This window comes from Hemibagrus wyckioides, linkage group LG16, assembly GCF_019097595.1.
Source record: "Hemibagrus wyckioides isolate EC202008001 linkage group LG16, SWU_Hwy_1.0, whole genome shotgun sequence".
NCBI classification, from domain to species: domain Eukaryota; kingdom Metazoa; phylum Chordata; class Actinopteri; order Siluriformes; family Bagridae; genus Hemibagrus; species Hemibagrus wyckioides.
This window is the reverse complement of record NC_080725.1, coordinates 18291362-18318716: the sequence shown is the minus strand read 5'-3', so window position 1 is coordinate 18318716 and position 27355 is coordinate 18291362. Positions and strand designations below refer to the sequence as shown.

The following is a 27355-nucleotide window of genomic DNA, read 5'->3' as shown; positions in this document are numbered from 1 at the left end:
ATTAAGCCAGAGTGAAACTCTATTCTCTCACTCTCATTGTTACTCTCTCTCTCTCTCTCTCTCTCTCTCTCTCCTCCCAGTCCCTCATAAACTGTCCGGGCTTTACAAGCAGCTGCAGCAGGAATCAAACACACACGTCCCTTCTCAGAGCTGCACTCAATTTTCTTTCTTTCTTTCTCTCTTTCTTTCTCTCTCTCTCTCTCTCTCCATGCTGGAATAATGTGTGTATGTTGTGTCAAGGTGTGTGTGCTGATGTTTGTGTTGATTGGGGGCAGCGCTGGACAGAGTTACGGACCCTCATGTTACGGTGGATTTGACCTCTACTTCGTCCTGGATAAGTGAGTTTCCTCCTGTCACTTCATACTGTTATGGTTAATTACACATGTTTATAACATTGCAAAAGAAAGAAAGAAATAAAGAGTTGGTTGGCTCAGGTGAGAGAGAGGCCATGTGGGGTGTGAGAGCCCAGTGACTGTCCAGAGGCAGATCAGAAGTTGAAGTTCATTTTAAAAAAAATGGATTTTTATTTATCAGAAATTTATGATGGAGCACATATCTCATAATAAGATTTCAAGATCATGTAGCATTGCCAGATATTGTTATCTTGGATGCTTATTTCTTTTTTCCTTTTTCAAAAGCTGCTTATTTCGGACTCATCGTCCCATTTGTCCTTCTCACTGAAAACAATGCCTTACATCCGGTGTATTTTATATATATATTTATATATATATATATATATAATTAATATATATTTATTAGGTATCATATATGCCTAATAAATCATTAGGTCAATGCATAATCATTATTACGAGGTCAATAATAACAACAAAATACCGAGCATGGACAAAATTATGAGACATTCATTTACAGACAAAGTTGAACTTGGACATGTTTATAAGACCAGAAAGAATGAACGCTCATGCTTTAATACTGGAGCAATTTGACGTTCAGAGACGTCATATAGAGCAAAAGTAACCCATTCCCATCCACCTGCTCCAAGTTAATGTAAACACTGAACACCAGAGGGACTGTTGTGGTCATTCTAGTCATGGTAGTTGTTGTAATGGCGTCTGTATGACACCGGGGGCGCTGTTTCCTCCTCTAGGTCTCACACTTATAATGCTTATAATAAAGCGTGCAGTAAAGGCGTCTAGAGATTGAGCGGGAAATCGAGGGATAACTGTTAACTTTGTAGTTATTCATGTCTCTATTTGATAACTAAAGGGAATGATGGAGTGATATGAGTCTTTCCATACTGATTCATTGAATCAATTCATTCCGTCCTTCCATAAATTCACTCATCTTCAGTAAGCGCTTTATCCTGGTCAGGCTCACAATAGATCCCAGGATAAGATGCTGGATGGGACGCCAGAGCACCGTGAAGACACTAGAGAAAGTTTGTCATAGAAAGTATAGCTACTGGATGGTGGGAGGAAACCGGAGTTCCCAGAGAAAAGCCATAAAGACATGGGAAACGTACGCTAGACTCATTAACCTGAGCTTAGGATCAAACCAGAGATGCTGCAGCTGTGAAGAGGCATCAATACCCACCGCATTGCTGCTCCATTGTTTCTGCCTATAATGTACTTTTTTAATGGATGTTAATAGGCGATGGGGTTCGACAACATAAAATGGTCATGTCTTGTGGAAATCCAATACCTTGAACTAAAAGTTGAACAAAAAACATCAACACTGTTATGGAAATAAAAAATTAGACAGGTGTATAATAAGTTGCTTCAAGCTCAGTGGTCTTCCACAACAGCTTTCAGTAAACATATAATAAGTAATTAATAACGCCACTAAGCGTCATTACACTTTATAACACCTTACAAGCATATCAACATACAGGTCCTAGATGGACAAGGATATAGTGCTGAGTCGACGATCCTATCATCCCTAACAAAGGCACATGATAATCATTTAAGAAAGTAAATCCTGCCCTTAAAATTGCACTTAAATATGAACGCCTTCCATAAGAAGGTCAAAAAAGGTTAGCCTGAGCTCAGCAGAATTAAAACAGAACCTTTTCACCAGCAGCACCAGATGTTCCAGAGCTGCATGGCTGCGGCAAACACACACACACACACACACAGTAAGAAAGACACTGAGAAAGACACACACACACACATCTAAAAGAAGAAAAGAAAAGAAAATAAGGGAGGAAGCCAAAGGGAGGGAGAGAAAGAATGCGTGTGTGTGTCTGTGTGTGTGTGTGTGTGTGTGTGTGTGTGTAGTCAATTCATTGTCATGCATGAAAACCAGATCTGAAAAGCAGCTGTGTGACAGATGAAAGACAAATGAAAGTTGCTGAACTGTTAAAAAATATATATATGCAACTAAACCCTAGAGAAGTCTCATATAATATATAATACAATAATGACACAACATCTGGAGCATAAGGTCATATATATATATATATATATATATATATATATATATATATATATATATATATATGAACTTACACTCCAGATGTTGTTGTGTCATTATCACATAAAATAAATATGATATAGACAGCAAAGTCGATTTCACTTGACACTCCAGGGGTTTTAGGCATCCAGCTGTTTGTTTTGGATTTTTTTCGACATCTCTGGCTGATGATTACCACTGCACTTATCAGTCTCCCTGAGCACTTTATCCCGGGCTGTGTGGAGGGGTCAGTACTTCTGCTCTTGAGAGTTGAATGTGAGGTTAACTGCTCAAGACCTTGTTCGAACTTTTCCCTGCCCTAAGACTTAACAGTGTTTTAAATACACATAATGGGGCACATTTTTCAAATGAATTGACTAGCATGCGTCTAAGGGGATGCAGTCCTGACCTAATGTCAAATGCTGTAAAAATTTCTGCTATTATTTATGGGGTTTCAACAGTTAAATGCACATGAAATGAATGCAAAATAGTACATTTTTTCACTTCGAACATAAGGGTGTGAAAACTTTTGCACTCGGCTGTATAGTCGATGTAACGTCTTAATGTCATACCGCATTAGGTCACTTTAAGTTTAAGTGAGTCATATGACATAAGGAATAAAACACAATATGGCATGCTAATGTATTATTTCTTTTCAATAACAGCAAGCCAGACTGTTTTATTCCTCTTATGCCACAGCAATTTGCCATGGAAACATTTATTTATAAATAATAAGTCATGCCTTCTTACTGTCACTGGAAGTAAGCTCCTCTTTTCACTTACGTTATAGCAGCTCCAATCCTGCCTTTATTATTCTTTTTTCTTTCTGGAAGTTAATAAGACAAAAAAAAAAATATGGGTCATTATATCACTGGTCATTAGAAACTGGAAAGCAAAGTCCAGATGATTTGGTTTTAAGATTTTTTTAATTGAATTTTCAATATAAAATAAATAAATAAATCTAAATAATATAACATTATATATATATATATATATATATATATATATATATATATATATATATATATATATATATATAATATATGATAATAATAATAATAATAATAATAATAAATAAAATAAAATTTATAAAAAAGTGAGGGGGGTCTAAAAATGGATCTAAAATGGCCAACATAATCAATGATCAACTCTTAATGAGTACCTAATCTTTTCAAGGTATAGAGACAAGATGTCATTCCCTCTAATCAAAGGCCAGATGATTTGGAAGACAATTTCCTACCTGGACATGATTTCCCTCCTTGGTATGGTGAAGAAAACATCACCGTATCAATGATTATATATTTTTTTATATTTTATGTTAAATAATACCACAATCCGTTTATTATTGTCCTTCGGAAGTCTTTGGGAATGAGCTGCAACGACATAAATAATTACGAGGATGTTATATGAATATACACTATATTGCCAAAAGTATTCGCTCACCTGCCTTGACTCGCATATGAACTTAAGTGACATCCCATTCCTAATCCATAGGGTTCAATATGACGTCGGTCCACCCTTTGCAGCTGTAACAGCTTCAACTCTTCTGGGAAGGCTGTCCACAAGGTTTAGGAGTGTGTTTATGGGAATTTTTGACCATTCTTCCAGAAGCACATTTGTGAGGTCACACACTGATGTTGGACGAGAAGGCCTGGCTCTCAGTCTCCGCTCTAATTCATCCCAAAGGTGTTCTATCGGGTTGAGGTCAGGACTCTGTGCAGGCCAGTCAAGTTCATCCACACCAGACTCTGTCATCCATGGCATCCTATCACAGTTCCACGCTGGAATTCACTGAGCTCCTGAGAGCGACCCATTCTTTCACAAATGTTTGTAAAAACAGTCTGCATGCCTAGGTGCTTGATTTTATACACCTGTGGCCATGGAAGTGATTGGAACACCTGATTCTGATTATTTGGATGGGTGAGCGAATACTTTTGGCAATATAGTGTATATCTGTGATTTGAACTATTGGGAAAGCTGCTGCAATACAGTAACACCTTCTGACCAATCAGAAAGAAGAAATAAATCTAAAGTTATTTATTCAGCACTTTTAACAGTCTATACTGTCACAAAGCAAAGGGTTCAAACAGGCAGGGGCCTTTCTGTGTGGAGTTTCCATGTTCTCCCCCGTGCCCGCGTGGGTTTACTCTGGGTACTCCGGTTTCCTCCCACAGTCCAAAGACATGTACATTAGGTTGATTGGTGATTGCCCAATAGAAGTGAGTGTGAGTGTGCGTGGTTGTCTGTCTATATGTGCGGCCCTGTGATGGACTGGTGACCTGTCCAGGGTGTACCCCTGCCTTTCGCCCAATGTGTGCTGGGATAGGCTCCAGCAGACCCCCGTGACCCTAATTAGGAATAAAGCGTCTACCAAATTCCAGAAATGTAAATGATTTTCTTTTGCTAACTTTTCCTTAAAATGACAGAACAGAAGAGGTTAACTTTGCTGCAGTTCAGCCTGATGGTTATAATTTCCCTTCCTGATAAGCTCTTGACAGAATTTTCTATCGGAATATTTTCTATCATGAATCATGAACCATCACAGCTAATTAAAACCTCCAGACTCCAAATCCTCCTCCGTTTTTCACGGCTTGCTTTATCGTCTCTCAAAAATTCGCGACGATCTAAATGTCACTGTTTTTGCTGGATGGATGTGGAGCAAAGGATCACAATGCGGCCATTTTAAAGACACGCTTTTAATCATTAACTCTGAAAGAGCTGTGGTTTTATGCAAATATTATATAACCCAGTGTTTGGAAATAAAAAAAATAAAAAAAAGATGACATCAGGGCGTTAGCAAAGCCAATGCTGTGTTCCAAAAATTGCAGAAATCCCAGTGAGCTCCATAACAGGATTATAATAATTCCCTCAAGTGCTGAGTGTTTTCTCCCTGGAATGTTTATTCATCATTACGGACTGACACGTATTCAGTCTGAAGTCCAACGTTTTGCTATTCTTTTACCTATTTTAGCACTTCACTCTCCTACTTGATGCTTACTATTCAACATACTCATAATGATACTGAAAAAAACTGTAATGTTGCTACAGAATTCATCGCTGCGATTTTAAAAAGAGTGCTAGCGCCCCATCGGTTCGAAGCTACGATGCTAGTTTGCGGTGGGCCTGTTTACTCCGGTGCTAGTTTGAATGTCACACCTAATGTTTTCAATAGCGCCGTGTTTAATGTGTCTCAGAATGCTGTGCTAACCAACTATAAAACATATCACATTGCACTTGAATGCGTTTCCAGCTGCCGAAACTCTCAGCTTAATAACTTCTCTAGCAGAGCAGCCTCAACTCAACAAATGAAAGTGCCATATGCAAAAAAAAATAAAAAATGAGGTTTCATTCCAAATTCGCTGAGGTAAGGCAAAACAAAAATTCCTGTCTGATCTGTCTGCACCGCATACAGACTGAAAACAGCCAGAGTACCAAAGCAGACACTGCTTTATTTTAGTTCTTTATGGCTATTTTTGCCCTCAGGCATGTGGGAAATAGGACGCTCTGCCTCTCATCACGCGTTCCAAAAAACTCAAATCAAAATATTTATTTTTAAATATCAGCCAAATATCTTTTTTATCTATTAGGCACCGAATAAAAGATCATAAATATTAAATTATTTCTGAGCTTTATCTTCCTTTATAACTATAAAATAAAGATTAATGAACAATTTTATAAATTAAATCATCCCAGAAATGTAAGAAAATATCTTAAAAGCGTGACTCTAATGCGCTTAAATCCTATCCTAGCACTGGCAACAGTGGTAGCATAAAGAGAGCTAACCTGTTAGTTTTTTACCAATTAGCAAAGTTAGCCTTTGTTATTTCTTGTGTTCATTTACAGTATTTTATGGCTAGCATGTTTACCTTAATGCTACTCTCAGCCTCAACCCTGAGGCAAGAAGTCTAGATAGCGGGAAGGCTATTTGATTAGCCATGATTAATTGCTCCAACCTAGCTAATTCTGCTAGACAGTTACCAGCTTAGCTAATTTGCTAGCTAGACTTTAGTTGGGAACCCAATAGGACTTTATTCAGTGTGCAAATACCTGAGGTAAAATCTGAGGAAATCACTTCAGGCATTGTTTTCACTGCTAAAGTGAAGTGTACAGGTGAACCCTGTCTTTTAAAATAGTCCGATTATCGCTAACGATTTACGTGTGCCACACGTGTGTATACACACGTGTTCAAAATCAATCATCTTTTTTATTGTTGTTGTTCGTAGGTCTGGAAGCGTTCAGCATCACTGGAATGAGATTTATTACTTCGTGGATCATCTGGCGCACAAATTCATCAGGTACGATTTTTCCCTCTGCCAGGATTTAAAACGCGAACCAGACGCTTTTCTGAAGGACCTTGTCGTGAACGACTGATGTTTTCAGCAGGGTTTCATTTACAGACTGGTGAAATGAGCATTGAGTCCTGTTAGCTCATGCTAGTTAGCGCTGGATGTTAACTTTCACAATTAGGATCGCTCTCTGAATTTCCTTGTGGTTAGCTAGATGGCTAATAATTGGCAGTGAGGACTGTTAATGTTTATGAATATGGGTATGAACTGCTCCTTGAAATGATGTCAAAGTAGCCAAACAAAGAAAATCAGTGAAAATATAGATATATGCACACAATGTACATGATTGCCAATACATTAGCATATAATAATGACATTTCCTGAGTTAGCCAGATTTTTTAAGATGCTAATTAATTCAGGGTTCCGTGTCGGTTTAATATAATTCTATGTGTATTAGACTATTTAATATAATGTTAATGTTTAGGGTAAAGTTAGTTCAGGGTTCAGTGTCAGTTTAATAAAATTCTATGTGTAGTAGAGTAAACGTCAGGATACAGGATACACGTCACGCAGTTCTCCTAATTAGCGTTTTGATACGTCACATATCCATGTTGTGGTAAAGTTGTGAATTCCCTTATTTTGGGGGATGGTGCCCATGTGACGTCACGTGATGTCACCAGGATACATGTCACGTACTTCCCACAATTCCATAGGTCTATCTATCTACGGAAGAAGAAGAAGAAGAAGAATTATAATAAGCAAGTGAGAGAGTAATAGTATGCTTTGCATAGCAAGCACCAGTAGTAATGTGTTAGCTTGTTGAATGTAACGCTAATTAGTACTAATTCAATACTAATACAAGTACTAATTCAGGGTTTAATCATTCAATGTACTTTTACTTCAGGGTTAGCTTGTTTAATAAAATGCTAATCCAGGGTTAGCTTCTTTAATATAATGCTAGTTCATGATCTGTTTATTTTAATGTTAGATTAAGTCCATTGTTGTGTCTTGAAAGTGAACTCATCCTCTTCTGCTAAGACTAGATAGTGGGATTATGAACGATTCTACAGTATTCATGTAAGTCCTGGGCATTTTCTGTTTGAACGATGTGTAAATCTTTAGGGTGTCTATCCTATAAAGGCACAAATACAGAAATCTCTACATAGAAGTTGAGCATCAGCATCAATCAGGTCCAGAGGGCAGGAGATGAAGTGTATCTGGATCTGGTGACACATCAGTGTGTGTGTGTTTGTGTGTTTTCCTAACTGCTGCTCAAACTCCACACTGACTACACCCTTTAACCATTGTTACCACATTTTCCATCATTAATAGTGTCGTTAGCTGTAGCTCCGTCCCAAATTCTAGTAACTGATAGAAGAATTCTTATTAAATTGCATCCTAATTAGTAACAGATGAGCAGCGCAGTAAAACGAAACATCTGGTTTATTGTTTTTATCTGTATTTTTACCCCTGTTCTGGGTTATATAAACCTTCCTCTGTTTACCTCAGCTCAATTTTATCAACAGAGATAAATACATTATAGCCCAGGACACTTAAGATACAATGTATTGCCAAAAGTTTTGGGACACCCCTCCAAATCAATGGATTCAGGGGTTGGGCTTGGTCCCTTAGTTCCAGTAAAAGGAACTCTTAATGCTTAATGGGGATGACCCCTTCCTGTTCCAACATGACTGCACACCAGTGCACAAATCAAGGTTCATAAAGACATGGATGAGTGAGTTTGGTGTGGACTGACCTGAGTCCTGACCTCAACCTGATCGAACACTTTTGGGATGAATTAGAGCGGAGACTGTGAGCCAGGCCAAACTGGGACGTCTGCCTTTACATGCACATGAATGTAATATGGAGTTGGCTCCGCCCTTTCTAACTATAACAGCTTCAACTCTTCCAGGAAGGCTTTCCACAAGGTTTAGGAGTGTGTTTATGGGAATTTTTGACCATTCCTCTAGAAGTGCATTTGTGAGATCAGGCACTGATGGTGGACGAGAAGGTCTGGCTCACAGTCTCCGCTCTAATTCATCCCAAAGGTGTTCTATCAGGTTGAGGTCAGGACTCTGTGCAGGTCAGTCAAGTTCCTCCACACCAAACTCACTCATCCATTATTGACCTTGCTTTGTGCACTGGTGTGCAGTCATGTTGGAACAGGAAGGGGTCATCCCCAAACTGTTCCCACAAAATTTGAAATTGTCCAAAATGTCTTGGTATGAAGCTGAAGCATTAAGAGTTCCTTTCACTGGAACTAAGGGGCCAAGCCCAACCCCTGAAAAACAACACCTGAATTCAATGATTTGTAGGGGTGTCCCAAAACTAGTGTACAGTTAGCAGTGATAGTCATTAAGAACAAAGAGGTGTAGTAAGAGTTAAAATTGCAGTAAATGCAGGCTGAAAAGCAGATATTGTGTCGTTCTGACTCTTTCGGGCTCTCTATTTCATTTTTCAGTCCAAAGCTCCGGATGTCCTTCATCGTTTTTTCGACAGAGGGCAGAACCCTGATGAAGCTCACAGAAGACAGGTGAGATTAGAAAACAAAGTCAACAGGTCAATCCAGCCTCACAAACTTCCTGACATGTTCCTTTTCTCCTCCTCCTCTGTTCTGTGACAGATGTTTAAATGTTTCTAAAAAACAGGTCTTCTGAGAATCACTTATATATGGTGTGTTCTCAGATCTACATGTTTGTGTGTGTGTGTGTGTGTGTGTGTGTTAGGGATCAGATACGAGCCGGACTAGAGGAACTACAGAGAGTTTTACCAGGTGGAGACACTTTCATGCACAAAGGCTTCGAGCGGGTGAGAAAGTCTCCGTTCTGTCTCACTCGGTTTCCCCCAGCTCTGTATCTTTGTCCTGAATTAAAAAGGGTTTCTTGTTTGCTTTGCTCTATCTATCACAGGCAAGCGAGCAGATCTACTATGCGAGTGGTGATGGTGAGTGGTGATGATACAAATGATCCACGTCAAAAATACATTTTTAAACACTCAGGAAGAAGGAAATGGAGTAAAACAAAACAAAAAATATTCCGTCATCCTTTCTTTGAAAAGCTTCACACTTTTAATCTCGACTATTTCCAACAATATAAAAGTTGTGTAAAAATGTCCATTATGTAATAATTCCACATGAATGGTCCTTTCTTCTGTACTCCACTCTTTTCTGGCTCTTGAAAATGGCACACTTGATGTTTTTCGCTATGGCAGAGCTCATGGAAACTAAATGAGCAGCACTGCTAAATGTATTCTAAATGTCATGCTAGAGCATATGCCAGTCTTTTATTGGTTATTCATCGACAGGGCTGAGAGAAAACGTGATATTTCTGTTGTTTACAGTGTCACATTATTTGAATATGAAAGACATGCTAACTAGCTAAAGCTCGTGTCCATGTTTCCCATGGTTGCCTAGCAACAGAGTCATCATCAATACTATATAATAGTTAATAGTAAACAATTTGTTTATGGTTTCGATATATTATTTACTGGCTCTACTCAGATACTGCTCTTGGCACTGAAGCTAGTATTTACAGATTTTCTGATTGCAGGTTATCGAATAGCGAGCGTTATCATCGCTCTGACAGACGGAGAGCTGCGCGAGACGCAGTTTGATCTGGCAGCGCGAGAGGTGAGCTATTCAGTGTTTTCCTGTATATACAGACGGTCACTATATAGGTCAGATTAACACCTCATTACTGGATAACTTTTTCTTAATATGGTATTTTAACAGGCGGGACGCTCGCGCCAGCTTGGTGCCACGGTGTACTGCGTGGGCGTGAAGGACTTTAATGAAACGCAGGTATTCGAATTAGATTTAATTAGCTGAATAAACCTTCTTCTGAATAAATTCACTAAATAAAGTACCGCTAAGTTTATAAAGAAGAGAGGGGGCTGTGTTCCAAACAATTTTATCAGAATTTCAGTAAGAAGCTTCATATACAGTCCTAAGATGAGACACAACCAAAACTGAGTAAATAACCCGGCCTATGACAATTTAAATGACATAAATTAACGTTTACAGAGCTCTAGCTAACCTCATCTACTTGATTTCTGGTAAAAGCTGTGCGTTAAAGGCTAGACGATATATAGTACCTCATGGGTAATACACACACACTCCCTCACACACAGAAAGTAGCAGAAAGTCAGTAAATACAACAAGCCACATCTATACACATGTAAATCATGTACCCCCGGTGCTACATACTGAATAGCGCATTTACTATTAAATAAAATATCATTTTCCTTCTGTTTATTATAGCTGGCTACAATCGCTGGCAGTGAAGATCATGTTTTTCCTGTGAATGATGGATTTGAGGCGCTGCAAGACATCATCGACTCAGTAAGGGACCGAATGACTTGTTCCAGTTCCAAAAATGAGAAATGACCTCCTGCACAGTTCCCCATAGAAGAGCCATTGTAGTATTTATATCAGGTTAATAACATGATATAAACAACAGGTAACAACAGTTACTACTATAATGTAGCACCATAAGCAAAGATACACTATATTGCCAAAGGTTCTCCAAAATCAGTGAATTCAGGTGTTGTTTTTCAGGGGTTGGGTTTGGCCTCTTAGTTTTAGTGAAAGGAACTCTTAATGCTTCAGCTTACCAAGACATTTTGGACAATTTCATGCTCCCAACTTTGTAGGAAACAGTTTGGGGCTGACCCCTTCCTGTTCCAACACGACCGCACACCAGTGCACAAAGCAAGGTCCATAAAGACATGGATGAGTGAGTTTGGTGTGGAGGAACTTGACTGTCCTGCATAGAGTCCTGACCTCAACACCTTTGAGATGAAGTAGAGCGGAGACTGTGAGCCAGGCCAAAACTGGGACATCTGCCTTTACATGAACATGAATGTAATATGGAGTTGGCTCCGCCCTTTGCAGCTATAACAGCTTCAGCTCTTCTGGGAAGGCTTTCCACAAGGTTTAGGAGTGTGTTTATGGGAATTTTTGACCTTTCCTCTAGACGTCTCCGCACTAATTCGTCCCAAAGGTGTTCTGTCGGGTTGAGGTCAAGTTCCTCCACACCAGACTCACTCATCCGTGTCTTTATGGACCTTGCTTTGTGCACCGGTGCGCAGTCATCTACTGTATTTTTAAGCAAGCTAGCTAACATTAGGCTGTTATACTATGCCATTAAAACCAGTAACCAACCATCAATCCAGCTAACTAATGTTATAGCAGAAGTTTGTTCACAAAAGACAGGATGCTAATTAAAAAAGAAGAGAAACAAAGTACAGACCTCGAGAGAAGTCGATGAAAGAAAATCACTTTATTTAAATAAATAAATAAATAAATAAATAGCTGAAACAGAGCCCCAGAGTCCACGAAAGAACATGATCATGTGACCAGTGTGCTTGCTGTACTCTATATTTTAACTCTATGGGTTGTACAGATTAAGGGACCTCTGGTGTTCAAACATTGCAATAGCATTAGTCGCTGATTAATACGATGCGAATCGTACATTTTCATGATGCATCACGATGCATCGGGTCACGACGTATCATTACCCCCCCCCAAATAATCGACACCAGTAGCCCATTGAAGCGAGCTTGAAACAAGAAACTCACATCACTTGCGAAATCTCAGTCTCCTATCCTATTACACTCCTGAATCTTCTCTCTCTTATAGATCCTGAAGAGATCATGCATAGAAATATTGTCCGTTGAACCTTCAACTATATGCGCCGGAGGTGAGCGAAGATGAGAACACAGTCTTTGTGTATGAAATCTGCCTATCTATGTACAATATGCATATTTATAGATTATTATATAACAGCAGTGAGTTTCATTATCATTTAATCCTGCTTGTCGATGCCCATGTTTCATTTAGAAGACATCTGTTGAGGTAGTCTGAATGTCTGGGCAGCATTTTCAGGAAGAATGACACAGAGGTCTTCTAAGGTTCCTTACTTTGGCTGCATTTTTCCTTTCCAATAGAGGAAATCCCATAATTCTGTTCACCTTAACGAGCCAGCTGAAATTTTTACAGCTTCATATTGCATATTTGTTTTTCCAAGCTTTCGAAGAGCTTTCATCCAGTGAACAGAATTATGAGGTAAATGGATATAAAAAAGAAGCGCTGCCTATAAGTTTTGATGAAATAACGAACCTTTTGGAAATTACCTGTCGTTATGCTCCTTGCAGCCGGATCCAGATTTCACATCTAGAGTGTAAAATTGCCGTCTACTTAGACATCTGTCTCCTGAATGTAATGCAAGTTACATCTGAAATGACTCCCTTACACTTAAGAATCAGGAGCATTGTACAGGGCATGAATATAGACCATGACCAAGCCATGGAAAGAATATTTACAGACCATTTGCAATACCTTCGTCACTGTTTCCTCTGTTGGTCTTGCTGTATTGCAGAATCCTTTCAGGTGGTGGTGAGGGGAAACGGTTTCCTCCACGCGAGAGACAAGAGACGAGTGTTGTGCAGTTTCCGCATCAACGACACCTTCACCATCAGTAAGTGCTCCTCTAATAAAGGAACTAATCATAGTTATAATGTATAGGCTTCTAACCTTTACATTAATATAAATTACAGATGAAAATCTGGCACAGTGTTAATTGTGGGATCCTGATTAAGTTTAACACCTGATTCTGATGTGGTAAGCACCGCAGGGGATTTTAACCCGAGTCCATATTAACAGTCAGAACATGAGGGAGGGTCAAGACCAGGAGGTACAATGAAACATGAACCACAGAACTTGGGAAAGTGACATGAAATAACTAAACACATCCATAGACTGTGAGTTAACATGATACAGGTGAACACAATCAGGTAACAAACCAAACACAGGACAGGGAGAAGACAGGACTAGAACAGAAACCATCTATCTATCTATCTATCTATCTATCTATCTATCTATCTGTCTGTCTGTCTGTCTGTCTGTCTGTCTATTCCTAAAATATAGAAATTATATCATCAGCTGGGAGGGAAAAGTGCCATAAAAAATTTAAGATTTTTCTCTTTAGTTGTGGTCAGCAAGGCAGGAAGATGAATTTATTTGCAGGTCAGAGTGTAGCATTTATAAATATATCATTTACTGTGATTATTATGTATTTATTAACAATGAATCACATCATTCTAATCAGTAAATTCTATTATTTATAGCTAAATTATATTTAAAATGTAGGTTTCATACCAGCCTTGGCTGTTTATACTATCTATCTATCTATCTATCTATCTATCTATCTATCTATCTATCTATCTATCTATCTATCTATCTATCTATCTATCTATCTATCTGTCTGTCTGTCTGTCTGTCTGTCTGTCTGTCTGTCTGTCTATCTATCTATCTATCTATCTATCTATCTATCTATCTATCTATCTATCAGCTAGCAAAAAGACATAACAAGCAAACTCCTAGTAGGGGAAAGTGCAGTGAAACTTGCAGATTTTTCTCTAAGGATTTTTCTTTAGTTTAAGGCAGGAAGAGGAATTTATTTTCAGGTCAGAGTGTACCATTTATAAATATGTCATTTACTGTTATTATTATGCATTTATTAACAATAAATCATGCTAATCAGTAAATACTATCATTTCTAGCTAAGTCGCCTCGTTTCCAGTCCAACTCAAACATCACAGTCTTATCTGTTAGATCGGTCGAACTTCTGTGATGGATCGGTTTTTAAAAATGAGCATTAAAACTGGTCAATTTCCCAATTAAGGAACAGGCCCTAAATTGAGACACGCCCACTTTGGTCCAGCCAAGTTTGCATTCTCACGAATTGTTCGGAGAAATGCTTCATTTTGAGAAAAAAAAAAAGCAATCCACTATAAGGACATTGGCCTCGCTGCTCAGCCTTAATCAGAGAGTTTTATCAGTGATGAATGATGAAATCTTAATCTTCATGGAGACCAACAAAAATGCAGCTCTCGAATGCGCACTCAAAACGCAAATAAAAGATGGCTGAGGTTCAATGACAACAGAGGAGAAAGGAAAAGGAAAGTGTTTCTTCTCTCTTCTCTCTCTCTCTCTCTCTCTCCATCTTTTTTACATCTTTTCAACCAAACCGCTAAATTACAGTCTGCACATAACGGTAGAGATGCCTGTGTGCTGGTTATAAATGAAGGTATAAAATGTCTGGATGGAGCTTTTTGCACTTGGAAATAAGAGAAAATGTGCGATTTGTTTTGGAAGTGAACAGGGAAGGAGCGCAGTGTTCAAGAAGCCACTAATCTCTCCTGAATTTGCCGTTCCGTTATCCATCCAGCTGCTAATGCACTTAAACACCATCATATTACTGAAAGGAATGCAGGACCCTCTGTGTGTGTGTGTGTGTGTGTGTGACTTCTACTGCTTGAGGAATGCTTAAGTGTGAGAATGTGTTCCTAATACTATAACATATATATATATATGTTTTCCCCTTTCTGATGTTTACTTCTTTACTTTAGTACTGGATTTCTAAGAGTAATGAAGCTAACAGTTAGATAGGCAACGGTTTATGTCGTCTCATAGCTTTAGAGCAACGTGAAATAAGCAAACGTCAGCCACCGTGCCTAGTCCGACTACATCATTTGGGGTAAAGGTGAATCTGTGCTCGATTTATTCTCAGCCAAACAGTTTTGAAGCTCCATCAGGTCTGTTTTGTGATTTAATTCAGACCAAGTGGGAGGAAGTGCATTTTTTTTTACTGTACTGGCTATAAATAACCTCTCTGTGTGTGTGTGTGTGTGTGTGTGTGTGTGTGTGTGTAGTGGAGAGGCCTCTGGTTGTAGAAGACACATACTTGCTTTGTCCAGCTCCTGTGCTGATGGAGGAGGGAACGTAAGTGTCTTCTCTTAAGCCTCCTGCGGATCATATTTTGTTTTTAAAAAAATGTAATAAATATAATCTTGGTGGAAAGAAACACAACGGAGCCAGGATTCTGGGGTTAAGAATTTTCCATAACGCACAACTACTACTCTGTTTTGGAAATATGTTTACATGCTGACCAGCATCTTTCTTTTTACTCTTTCTATAACTTCACTATATCAGCGATGGCACACTTCTTCTTTTATATAAACTTTTATTAACATTTATGTAGAGCATCAGCCATACAAGTTCCTATGTTGTTACCATAGAAACGATAACGTATTAGAAGGAGCGAATTAATCTAAACCTGTGATTTGCCTTGCAGCTGGCAGAACTGATACACACCCATCAGGCATAACATTATGACCAGTGAGAGGTGAGGTGAATAAGACTGACGATCTCCTCATCATGGCACCTGTTAGTGGGTGGGATATATTAGGCAGCAAGTGAACATTTTGTCCTCAAAGTTGACGTGTTAGAAGCAGGAAAAATAGGCAAGAGTACGGATTTGAGTGAGTTTGACGAAGGGATAAATTGTGATGGCGGATAGACGACTAGATCAGATCATCTCCAAAACTGCAGCTCTTGTGGGGTGTTCCCAGTCTGCAGTGGTCAGTATCTATCAAAAGTGGTCCAAGGAAGGAACAGTGGTGAACCGGTGACAGGGTCATGGGCGGCCAAGGTTCACTGATGCACGTGGGGAGCGAAGGCTGACCCGTGTGATCCGATCCAACAGACGAGCTACTGTTGCTCAGATTGCTGAAGAAGTTAATGCTGGTTCTGATAGAAAGGTGTCAGAATACACAGTGCATGATGGGCTGTTTTGGCAGCAAAAGGGGGACCAACACAATATTAGGCAGGTTGTCATAATGTTATGCCTGGTTGGTGTAACTTTTAAAGCATTCTGACCAATCAGAATCAAGGAGTCAACAGCACTGCGTTATAAATTTTTGTGTAATTCTTTCAGAGATGGGACTATTTTCAAAAGTATTTTCATTGTCTTATAACTGTTTCTGCTCTTTTCCTATCTCTCATTGTAGATCTGCTTCTCTCTTCGTCAGCCTGAACGACGGCATAAGTTTCATCTCCAGCTCAGTCAGCATCTCAGCTCACGGCTGTGTGAATACGGTACGAACTCTCAGCACCTCCGCCAGCACCGAGCTCACCACTGTGGTCCTGCAGGACAATGACATTCCTCCACCGTCAGTGTGTACAGTCAGTACACACATACATACACACAGACTAGAAACTTGCACTGATGCGAATGTAAGAACCAGTGAAAATGGCCATGTGTGTGCGTGTCTGCAGATGGACGGGACGGTTTTAGCCATCGCTCTACTCGTCCTGCTGCTGTTGGTGATTCTGAGCCTGATTTGGTGGTTCTGGCCGCTCTGCTGCACTGTGGTCAGTTCATCTCTCTAAATATTCAGGTTTCTTAGACCAGTAGCAGATTTTTTAAAATAGGAGAAAGAGCACAAGCTTGATATTGAAGTTGGACAAAGTTAACGTCACGCTAAAAAGCATCGAAGAAGCTAATTAACGAGCTAAATTTCAATGATGATGATGGTAGTGACAGTGACAGCCCCTTTCCAAAACTCAAACAATCAGAAATAACATCATACTTAGAATTTATTTGCCAATGGATTATGGTTACTCACCTCTGCTAGGTGAGGTTCTGCCCATTTGACAGATCTCCCAATCATCATACGGAGAAGCCGTACATCTGTACGTCCTGATCTCCTGGCATGGCTCAGAATGACGTATTAAAAGCCTGTTGTCCAATGAGAATCTTTTCCCCTAGTAAAACACACTGTAATTGAATCCACCGCAGAGAAACCATGCATCAACTGAGATCTATCAGCACTTAACAGTGCATTGTATTCATAAGCTACTGAATTAAAGCACTGCTATTTTAACCCTGAAATCATTCGCTAAAAGCTGTGGATGCTATTCAAAGGGTGTGGTTATTGTAATATAGACTTCACAAGCAAAGATTCTCCATAAAGCAGATCACTCTTCTTTGTCTTCTGAAATAAGAAGTCTTGAAAGGATAGCATACTTAAATACAGATGTGATGCTCATTTTTTATTTCTCACATAGACAGTTATATACAGTTTTTTCAGCTGCTCCCTGTTTGCGGTCGCCACAGCGAATCATTTGGTCCGCATGTATCAATTTGGCACAGGATTTACACCGGATACCCTTCCTGATACAACCCTCCCATTTTATCCGGGCTTGGGACCGGCACTGAGAGTTAACTCTTTAGTGGCTGGGAATCGAACCCGGGCTGCAGCAATGAGATCATGGGATCCAGGTGCACCAGGATGATAGATAGTTAGATAGAGTAAATAATAAGACATAGAATCTTTCTAGAATATAGATAGATAGATAGATAGATAGATAGATAGATAGATAGATAGATAGATAGATAGATAGATAGATAGATAGATAGATAGATAGATAGATAGATAGATAGATAGATAGGCAGATGGATAGATAGATAGATAGATAGATAGATAGATAGATAGATAGATAGATAGATAGATAGATAGATAGATAGATAGATAGATAGATAGATAGATAGATAGATAGGCAGACAGACAGGTAAGTAGATAGATAGATAGATAGATAGATAGATAGATAGATAGATAGATAGATAGATAGATAGATAGATAGATAGATAGATAGATAGATAGATAGATAGGCAGACAGACAGGTAAGTAGATAGATAGATAGATAGATAGATAGATAGATAGATAGATAGATAGATAGATAGATAGATAGATAGATAGATAGATAGATAGGCAGACAGACAGGTAAGTAGATAGATAGATAGATAGATAGATAGATAGATAGATAGATAGATAGATAGATAGATAGATAGATAGATAGATAGATAGATAGATAGGCAGACAGACAGGTAAGTAGATAGATAGATAGATAGATAGATAGATAGATAGATAGATAGATAGATAGATAGATAGATAGATAGATAGATAGATAGATAGATAGGCAGGCAGGCAGGCAGACAGACAGACAGAGATAGATAGATAGATAGATAGATAGATAGATAGATAGATAGATAGATAGATAGATAGATAGATAGATAGATAGATAGATAGATAGGCAGGCAGGCAGGCAGACAGACAGACAGGTAAGTAGATAGATAGATAGATAGATAGATAGATAGATAGATAGATAGATAGATAGATAGATAGATAGATAGATAGATAGATAGATAGATAGATAGATAGTGTACAATGTGTTGTTGTCTATCAGATGAAACATATCAAGGTTCACAATGTTTTTTCCCAACAGGTTATCCATGAACCACCTCCACCTGTAATAGAGGAAAGCTCGGTGAGACACCACACACACACACACACACACACACACACACACACACACACACACACACACACTGCTATTCTGAATCAAACTCCAGAGATGTACTTAAACCTTTAAAATGCGAAGCAACCAAACTGGAGAAACAAAGTAACTCAAACCTAAATGTCAAAAGACCTCAAATATTTCCAAGAGCCGAATGGGACGAGCGAAAGGCCGCGAGGCAAAGCCGCGTGTAAAAATATGGGCTGAGGAAATAAAATAAAAACCGTACAGAAATCTGCACATGTGAAGCAAAGTGTGGAAGCTTCAATAGTTCATACATCTGCATATGAAATACACCAAAAACTCAAAAAAGTGAAGAAAACACACACACTCTTTTAAAGCACGGTGTGTGAGGAGGGCAGTTAGGAAAATTCCACAGTTTGCACATTTATTTGTCCTTTCTTCATCTAATGCCATTTTCAGATGGTTCTGCCATTTCGGCCTGGATTCTGGCGTTTTTGGTTTCCTTTTTTTTCTTCTCGTGATCGCTCGTTGGCTCGTCATACTTCTTCATCTGGGAAGGTTTACCAGCTGTACGACATGGCCCAATAAATGTCCTGTTTTTCTGTTATTTATTATGCACCCTTTCAAGCCCCACCCTGTTTTAAAGCAGTGGTAAAGTCGTATACATTTACAAATATGTTCCAAATCTAGACATTTCTTTTCTCTGGCACCGTGAAGAGGATGATTAAATGAGACGTTGAGAAAATACTTGCATACGTACATAGGAATTTATTGATTTAACAGCCCAAAGCTTCTTAATCCAGATGAGTTACAGCACTAGCTTGCAAAAGCCACAGGCTCTTGAAAAACAGGAAATAGCAAAGAGAGAGGTAAAAGGACATAAAAGGACATATGTACCTTTTTTTATTTTTGTGACCAAAAACATTTTGACCAAAGCTTTAGGGATTGCTTTATTACATTCTTGTCCTCTTGGCACTGGTGAGCCATTGCCTTCAGTTCAACTGGGATAAACGAAAAAATTCTTTTATTGCTATAATTCTGTTATAAGATTAGTCGGGACACTGTTGGGTTTCTGTATGTAAAGCATCATGACTCTGTGTTTAGCTGCTGGTGAGCAGGGCGATGGGAAATGGGGAGGCGTGTGAACCCCCTGTCAGGTAAACAATTCACAGCTATACCCAATAACACTGGTACAGAGATCAAATGGACAGTGCAACTAAAGCTTACTTTGCTTTTAAATCTAGCTAGGCTAGATAGCAATTAGAAGTACTTAAAGACCCTGGGTGTCTGCTTTCATATGAGCAGTTAAACCCTGGACTGAATCATATTTGTGTTCAAAAGAATCGACTCAGTAAAGTGAATCACTCATTCGGTGCGTTCCATGATGTTTAAAAACAATGAAGTAAGTGTAACTGATTCGGTTTCTAAAGGATGAAGAAGAAGACGACGATGGCTTCCTAAAGAAAAAATGGCCGACCGTGGACGCGTCCTATTACGGAGGAAGAGGAGTAGGAGGCATCAAGCGCATGGAGGTGAGGAAGAGACAGAAAGGGGAGTGGTTGATGTTTGACCTGAACTTTCAATATGATTGTACTGACCTGACAGTACTTCAGTAATTCTGTATGCGTGTGTGTGTGTGTGTGTGTGTGTGTAGGTGCGGTGGGGTGATAAGGGGTCGACAGAAGAGGGAGCAAAACTAGAGAAAGCGAAGAATGCTCGAGTGACGTTGCCTGAAGTGGAGTACGAGTTCGAGTTTGCACCTTCGCGCACTCTCAATAACGGCACACGCAAACCCATCCATCGCCCCAAATGGTACACACCCATAAAGGTAAGAAAAAGTCTGATTACCTATACATCTGGCATAACATTATGAGCACTCAGAGGTGAAGTGAATAAGACTGATGATCTCCTCATCATGGCACCTGTTAGTGGGTGGGATATATTAGGCAGCAAGTCAACATTTTGTCCTCAAAGTTGATGTGTTAGAAGCAGGAGAAATGGGCAAGAGTAAGGATTTGAGCGAGTTTGACGAAGGGACAAATTGTGATGGCTAGACCACTGGATCAGAGCATCTGCAGCTCTTGTGGGGTGTTCCCGGTCTGCAGTGGTCAGTATCGATCAAAAGTGGTGAACACAGCAGCAAAAGGGGGACCAACACCAATATTAGGCAGGTGGTCATAATGTTATGCCTGATCAGTGTAGGTAACTAATATAATGTGCTTCTATAAATGGTAGCTCACTGGTTGACCAAAGCTACCCTTGAGCAAGAGCCTTAACCCTCAACTGCTCAGTGTTATAAATGTAAAATGTAATGCCCTTTCACTTCTGTGAGTGGTTCTGGACACTGCCAAATACCGTAAAGGTACTACAGCATGTTTGACTATTATTTAATGATTCTTTAAAAGAGTCTAATAGACTACTCATGAGCCACTAAAACCGTGAGTGTAATTTGATTTCGCTGAAAGAATCAAATCACTGAATCAGTTTAATGGCGGATTTGTGGTTTGGGATACGTCCACAGCTCACTGGGTTACAGTCATCCTAAAGAGCGTGGAGAACAGACTGAAAAATCAGAGATAGCCATCATCACATTATCACACACACATACACAGCATAAGCAGAAACAATAGGGATGTATATGAAGCAGAGGTCAGGACAGTATGACGGTGTGTTTACAGAGCGGTGATGTGGCTTCCTTGAGGAATCGGATAGCCGCGTTGTCTCGTCATTAGTCTATCAGCTGCACTGAAGCATGAGATCACGGTCATTTCAGTTTAATCTAAAACAGACCCTGAACCGAGCTCAACTCTGTGCAGATGGAATCGGTCCTTAGTACACACACTCCTGTCCAACTACACATCCTCTTCACATGACACACATAGGGGATTTGATCAGCAACTTAGTACTTGAGATTTGAGATATGAAAGTTGTTTCTGGACTTATTAAATAAAATGATATAACAACCTTATTATTACCATGCCCGGTTTCTTCTTCTTCTTTTTTTTCTGGCCCAGAAATTAGTTTCACAATTACTCATGTTCTGTTTTCTTGTAACGCCATCTCACAAGGCATACATGGTGTGAACAGCAGCATGGACAAGCGTGTCTTTCGACTCTCTAAAACATACAGTCTTTTTTAAAGCATTTTTCACATCCTCTTTTTTTCCCCAACACAGCATTTCTTGTCAGTGCACATCTAATCATTTGTTTTCTATCCACTTTCCGCTGGAGGATAATGGATGGAACCCAGATGAAGAGTGTGGTGCAATCTGGAAGTGTTCAGCACTGCAAAAACACATTCCACGAACACATGAGAATGCTTCGGTCCTCTGTGTAGATCATCCCCTTGCTTCGCAATTCACCACGATGCAGAAAACACACTAGTCTGATATGTTTGTGATGATGTCACCGACTAGATCCTATATTCTGTATTTTATTACCAAAACAGCAGTGGCAAATTCAAAACAGATAACACTACAGTGAATATTTCCTAATCCACTTCACTACTTAGTGCATTACATGGATCAGGCATAACATTATGACTACTGAGAGGTGCCGTGAATAACACTGATGATCTCCTCATCATGGCACCTGTTAGTGGGTGGGATATATCAGACAGCAGGTGAACATTTTGACCTCAAAGTTGATGTGTTAGAAGCAGGAGAAATGGGCAAGTGTGATCCTTTGAATCCTGTAAGCTGCGAGGTAGGGTCCATGGAGGTGCACCATCTGCTCCACCGGTCCATCTGCTGCTAACATCTTGGTGCCAGATACCACAGCACACCTTCAGGGGTCTAGTGGAGTCCATGCCTGGACGGGTCAGGGCTGTTTTGGCAGTAAAAGTGGAACCAACACAATATTAGGCAGATGGTCATAATGTTATGCCTGATCTGTGTAGTTGTAGATGTGATCTAAAAGTGTAGAAAATATCCAGTATTCTTATGAAAATTTACAATTCACTCAAATAGTCTTAAACAGAATACTCATAATGCACTGGAGTGGCTGAGGACACCTCATAGCCCATTGTATGTAGTCAACATATACACTAATCAGGCATAACATTATGACCACCTGCCTAATATTGTGTTGGTCCCTCTTTTGCTGCCAAAACAGCCCTGACCCGTCATGCACTGTGTATTCTGAAACCTTTCTATCAGAACCAGCATTAACTTCTTCAGCAATTTGAGCAACAGTAGCTCGTCTGTTGGATCGGATCACACGGGTCAGCCTTTGCTCCCCACATGCATCAGTGAGCCTTGGCCGCCCATGACCCTGTCACCGGTTCACCATTGTTCCTTCCTTGGACCACTTTTGATAGATACTGACCACTGCACACCGGGAACACCCCACAAGAGCTGCAGTTTTGGAGATGCTCTGATCCAGTCGTCTAGCCATCACAATTTGGCCCTTCATCAAACTCGCGCAAATCCTTACACTTGCCCATTTTTCCTGCTTCTAACACATCAACTTTGAGGACAAAATGTTCACTTGCTGCCTAATATATCCCACCCACTAACAGGTGCCATGATGAGGAGATCATCAGTGCTATTCACGTCACCTGGCAGTGCTCATAATGTTATGCCTGATGGGTGTAGATAGTGTATGTGATTTGGGACATGGCCACAGTGTACTGATGATAACGTTTGTATTGTGTTAATGTAGTGAAGGTGTCTGTTTAACGTGGTGCGTTTCAGGGCAAGCTGGACGCTCTGTGTGTGTGGCTGAGGAGAGGATACGATCGTGTTTCTGTGATGAGGCCTAAACCTGGAGAAAAGGTGAGAAACAATTACCAAATTTGATTCACGAATCATTTATTATATATCGATTCAGTAAACACAACCTGTTGTGTTGTCACACCAATGAACCCTGTTTGTTCTGGGGCCATTTATAATGTCCAAAGGTTCTATAAAGGGTGTTTCTGGAAATCCCACATCACCACTGGTCCCATTGTATGTTTTCAGGTTGTATAAGTATGTCCATGAGCTCTTTGTTGTGTCCCATGGTTCAAAGTTCTCATGCTTCCCATTTCGCCAACATCTTTCCCCATGCTCTTTGTTCCCAGGATCTACCATTCCCAGATTCATGTATTCTTTAAAAATTTCTAGAAATCAAACCTGTTCTCAGAGTCCTATAACCATATATTCGCAGGTATCTGTGTTTCTAGCACCATACTGAAATACAGAGGCTTGAATTTTGTCCAATTATAAATGAGCTTCAACCGACATAGTTCATTGAGCCAAAAAGTACGTTCTAAAAGGTTCTGGGTTATAAACCTAATTGACAGATTGTCTGTTCAACAGTAACACTAATAATATACTAATATACACACTGAGTGCTAGATCCCTTAATAGTCGAGGTTTTATTTCTTTGACATTTATTTATTCCCCGCTGTGACTCTCGGCAGTCTCTTATATAAAAGTGTTGCAGAAACAGCTGAGGAAAAAAAAAAACCAAGCGGAGTCAGGCCTCATCGAGTTATTTAAGAGCGAATTAACTGACTGTCTTCCTGACTCTGCACGAGAAGAGTCTGGAGGAGAAACAGAGTAGAAAAAGATTTGCAGATGTTGGGAATAAGAGTGCCAAGGACCGGAGCAGACTGGTAATGGCTTTTTCTCTCTAAAGGAACGCAAATAATTCTCTAAGGGAGATCTGGTGAGAGCATTAAAGTCGAACGCAGGTCTGCGGGCCCAGACAGAATATGTTTACCCCTCTGAAAGATAAAATAACTTGAAAAGGCTTCCTTAAGAGGATATAATCAAGATTAAGGTTGCAGACTGTGTGTGCAGGGAGAAAATCGTTTACTGTTCTCAAGACATTTTCAAAGAACTCATTCTAAAGTGCTGCCCTTTATCAGCTTTTTCAGCTAATTTCAATTGAGTTGTTGCAGGGAAGGCTTTTCTTTACTTGAGCATAATACACTATGTTGCCAAAAGTTTTGGGACACCCCTCCCAATCATTGAATTCAGGGGTTGGGCTCGGCCCCTTAGTTCCAGCGAAAGGAACTCCTAATGCTTCAGCTTCATACCAAGACATTTTGGACAATTTCATGCTCCCAACTTTGTGGGAACAGTTTGGGGATGACCCCTTCCTGTTCCAACATGACTGCACACCAGTGCACAAAGCAAGGTCCATAAAGACATGGATGAGGGAGTCCTGACCTCAACCTGATAGAACACCTTTGGGATGAATTAGAGTAGAGACTGCGAGCCGGACCTTCTCGTCCAACATCAGTGCCTGACCTCACAAATGCGCTTCTAGAGGAACGGTCAAAAAAATTCCCATAAACACACTCCTAAACCTTGTGGAAAGCCTTCCCAGAAGAGTTGAAGCTGTTCTAGCTGCAAAGGGCGGAGCCAACTCCATATTACATTCATGTGCATGTTAAGGCAGACGTCCCAAAACTTTTGGCAATACAGTGTATATTGACAAAATGTGGTCAGCCATATTGTCCTTTACTTTAGAATAGTCTGTAAAGAATCAAATCTAGGCTCACACACCAACTAACTAGCCAGTGGTGGACAATCTCCAAATATCTTATACGAGTAAAAGCAGAAATCTATGTACATTTCTACATAAAGAGAGTTATATTCATTTGATGGTCAGTTTCTAGAAAAACCTGTCTGATTGCCAAGCAAAAACGAGACGTGTCGTGTCCTCCTCTCCCATCTCCAGTGTTTCTCTGTTTGTCGGGTGTGTCTGTCTACATTGCAGAATGTGAATAAACCCGTCAATCATAAAATCCCAGCTTGCAAATAAACGAATGGTAGACATTCCTGTTCAAACATCCTATTTTTTGCCGAACAGTGCAGCTCAACGTTTCTTATTTTTTCCTCTCAGGGTCGCTGTATGAACTTCACCAGGGTGAAATCCTACCCTCCACCTCGCTATCCACACAATAACATCACCAAGAACAAAGACAGCTCGGGACACATCTACAGTTTACCCCTCAATTCCACCCCACCTGCCCCAAAATGCCAACTGCCTCCCACTCCAAACTGCATGTACTCTGGCCACTCTTCATACCCTGACCACGACTTCTCCTACCCCTCCTACCCGTCTCCATCCCCGACCTCCTCTCTTCCTCCTCTCCCCTCCACTCCGCCCCCTTCTACCATCACTCCACCTCCATACTCTCCTCCGCCTACTAGATCCCCACCCTCCCTCCTAGCCCCACCCCCTTCTCCTCCAAGTTTTCAGTCTTCGAATTGTCTGGCTCCACCTCCTTATTCAGCTCCAGCCATGCGAGCCCCTCCTCCATCCCGCCCACCACCACGACCCTCTATCTAAAAGGGAGGGGCTACTGAACTGAGGAGGAAATTGCGAGCTGCGCTTCGTTCCTGTTTCGAACGTCAACATCCTGACATCACATGAGTGGAGCAACTTCAGTGCATTATGGGTATATGTTCCTGAAGACTTCAAGGAATCACGAGATACTTCAATTGCTTCCAATCTTACTCTGATCCCTTTGGGGGGAAAACAAAACGATTGCATGACCATCATGTCTCTGGAAGTGTGGAATGGAGAGATGGATTGGAGCTAGGAAAGGTGGAACATTCCTAATTAAGCACATTGATGGAACATTTGGATTGTAACTACCAGCTAATGATGTAATGGTGTTACAGCAGCTGACCAATCAGAAGCTTGGCTCAAGTCGTACGAAGTAGAACCTCACACGCATTACATTACACTCCTGTCTTCTTTGCATTTCTCCACTCTTTCGACTTTTCCTTCATTCATTCGTTTTTCCTCTCCATTCTTTCAGCACAGCCTTGTTTTTCTACATTCTTAATCCATGCATTTATTATTATTTTTTCCCCCCAGCATTTCAACTTTCATTCCTTTCCTGTAAATCCTGCCATTTTTTATCCCTCCATTTTCCTTTACTTTCTTCCACTCCATCATTCCTCCAATTTTTCTTTCTCGGTCATGTTCTGCATAAATTTTCTTTCCTCCACATCCCAGACTCTCAGCTTTTTTTTTTCTTCCAGTCAGCGTTCGTTTGCACAAATCTTTAAAGTAATAAAGATGGGAGAGGATGATGTAAAGGTGAAGTGAGGTGTTCATTTTGTATAAAACTTTCAAATGTGTATATACAGCAGTATCGCCTTTCGGACAGAAACGCAATAAACGTTGGCAAATGTCGCTTTTAGTTACTGATAATGTTACATCGAGTAATATAATCATAAATGAAGCATTTCTGATATGGGCGGAGGCTGCAGCAGTGCCGAGCTTATTGGCTACACAGTTTTTCTCAGTCCTTATTTCTGAAAACTTGCTACCTGTATATTCTGGATGCTTGTGAAAATATGTTCCTAGCACTTTCTATGTGACGATTCGGTTCGGGCATTAATGTAACACGCGGCATGTTTTTGTACATTTCTAACTTAACCTGATCACACCATGTAACTGTACAAGTTCGTTTTGTTTTTTAAATAAAAAATAAACCAGCATGTATTTTATTATGTTTTTTTTCTTTAATACTAAGCCACTGTTTTACC

General features: G+C 40.0%; 1 protein-coding gene across 4 annotated transcripts; it reads left to right on the top strand.

Moving 5' to 3' along the window:
* Positions 1-91: 91 nt before the first annotated feature.
* On the top strand, positions 92-27307 carry antxr1b (ANTXR cell adhesion molecule 1b). 4 transcript variants are annotated; one of them, XM_058411554.1, is made up of 18 exons: positions 92-338; positions 6633-6704; positions 9157-9228; positions 9422-9503; positions 9605-9638; positions 10244-10323; positions 10426-10494; positions 10954-11034; positions 12334-12394; positions 13073-13171; positions 15408-15477; positions 16545-16632; positions 16813-16908; positions 18823-18864; positions 20289-20390; positions 20513-20686; positions 23552-23632; positions 25695-27307. In XM_058411554.1, exons 1-18 carry the CDS (start codon positions 220-222, stop codon positions 26142-26144), a joined length of 1872 nt encoding a protein of 623 aa, XP_058267537.1. In that variant the 5' UTR covers positions 92-219; the 3' UTR covers positions 26145-27307. The 4 variants fall into 4 exon arrangements, with proteins under 4 accessions (XP_058267537.1, XP_058267536.1, XP_058267535.1 ...); XM_058411553.1 differs by having other exon boundaries at positions 16545-16710; XM_058411552.1 differs by having other exon boundaries at positions 16545-16719.
* Positions 27308-27355: the final 48 nt, after the last annotated feature.

Excerpts from the sequence above, each read along its gene's own strand:
- antxr1b (XM_058411552.1), top strand. The coding sequence starts at position 220 with ATGTGTGTATGTTGTGTCAAGGTGTGTGTGCTGATGTTTGTGTTGATT. Across the intron at positions 9,639-10,243 it reads CTACTATGCGAGTGGTGATG|GTTATCGAATAGCGAGCGTT; the intron begins GTGAGTGGTGAT and ends TTCTGATTGCAG. Across the intron at positions 18,865-20,288 it reads CTGTAATAGAGGAAAGCTCG|GATGAAGAAGAAGACGACGA; the intron begins GTGAGACACCAC and ends CGGTTTCTAAAG.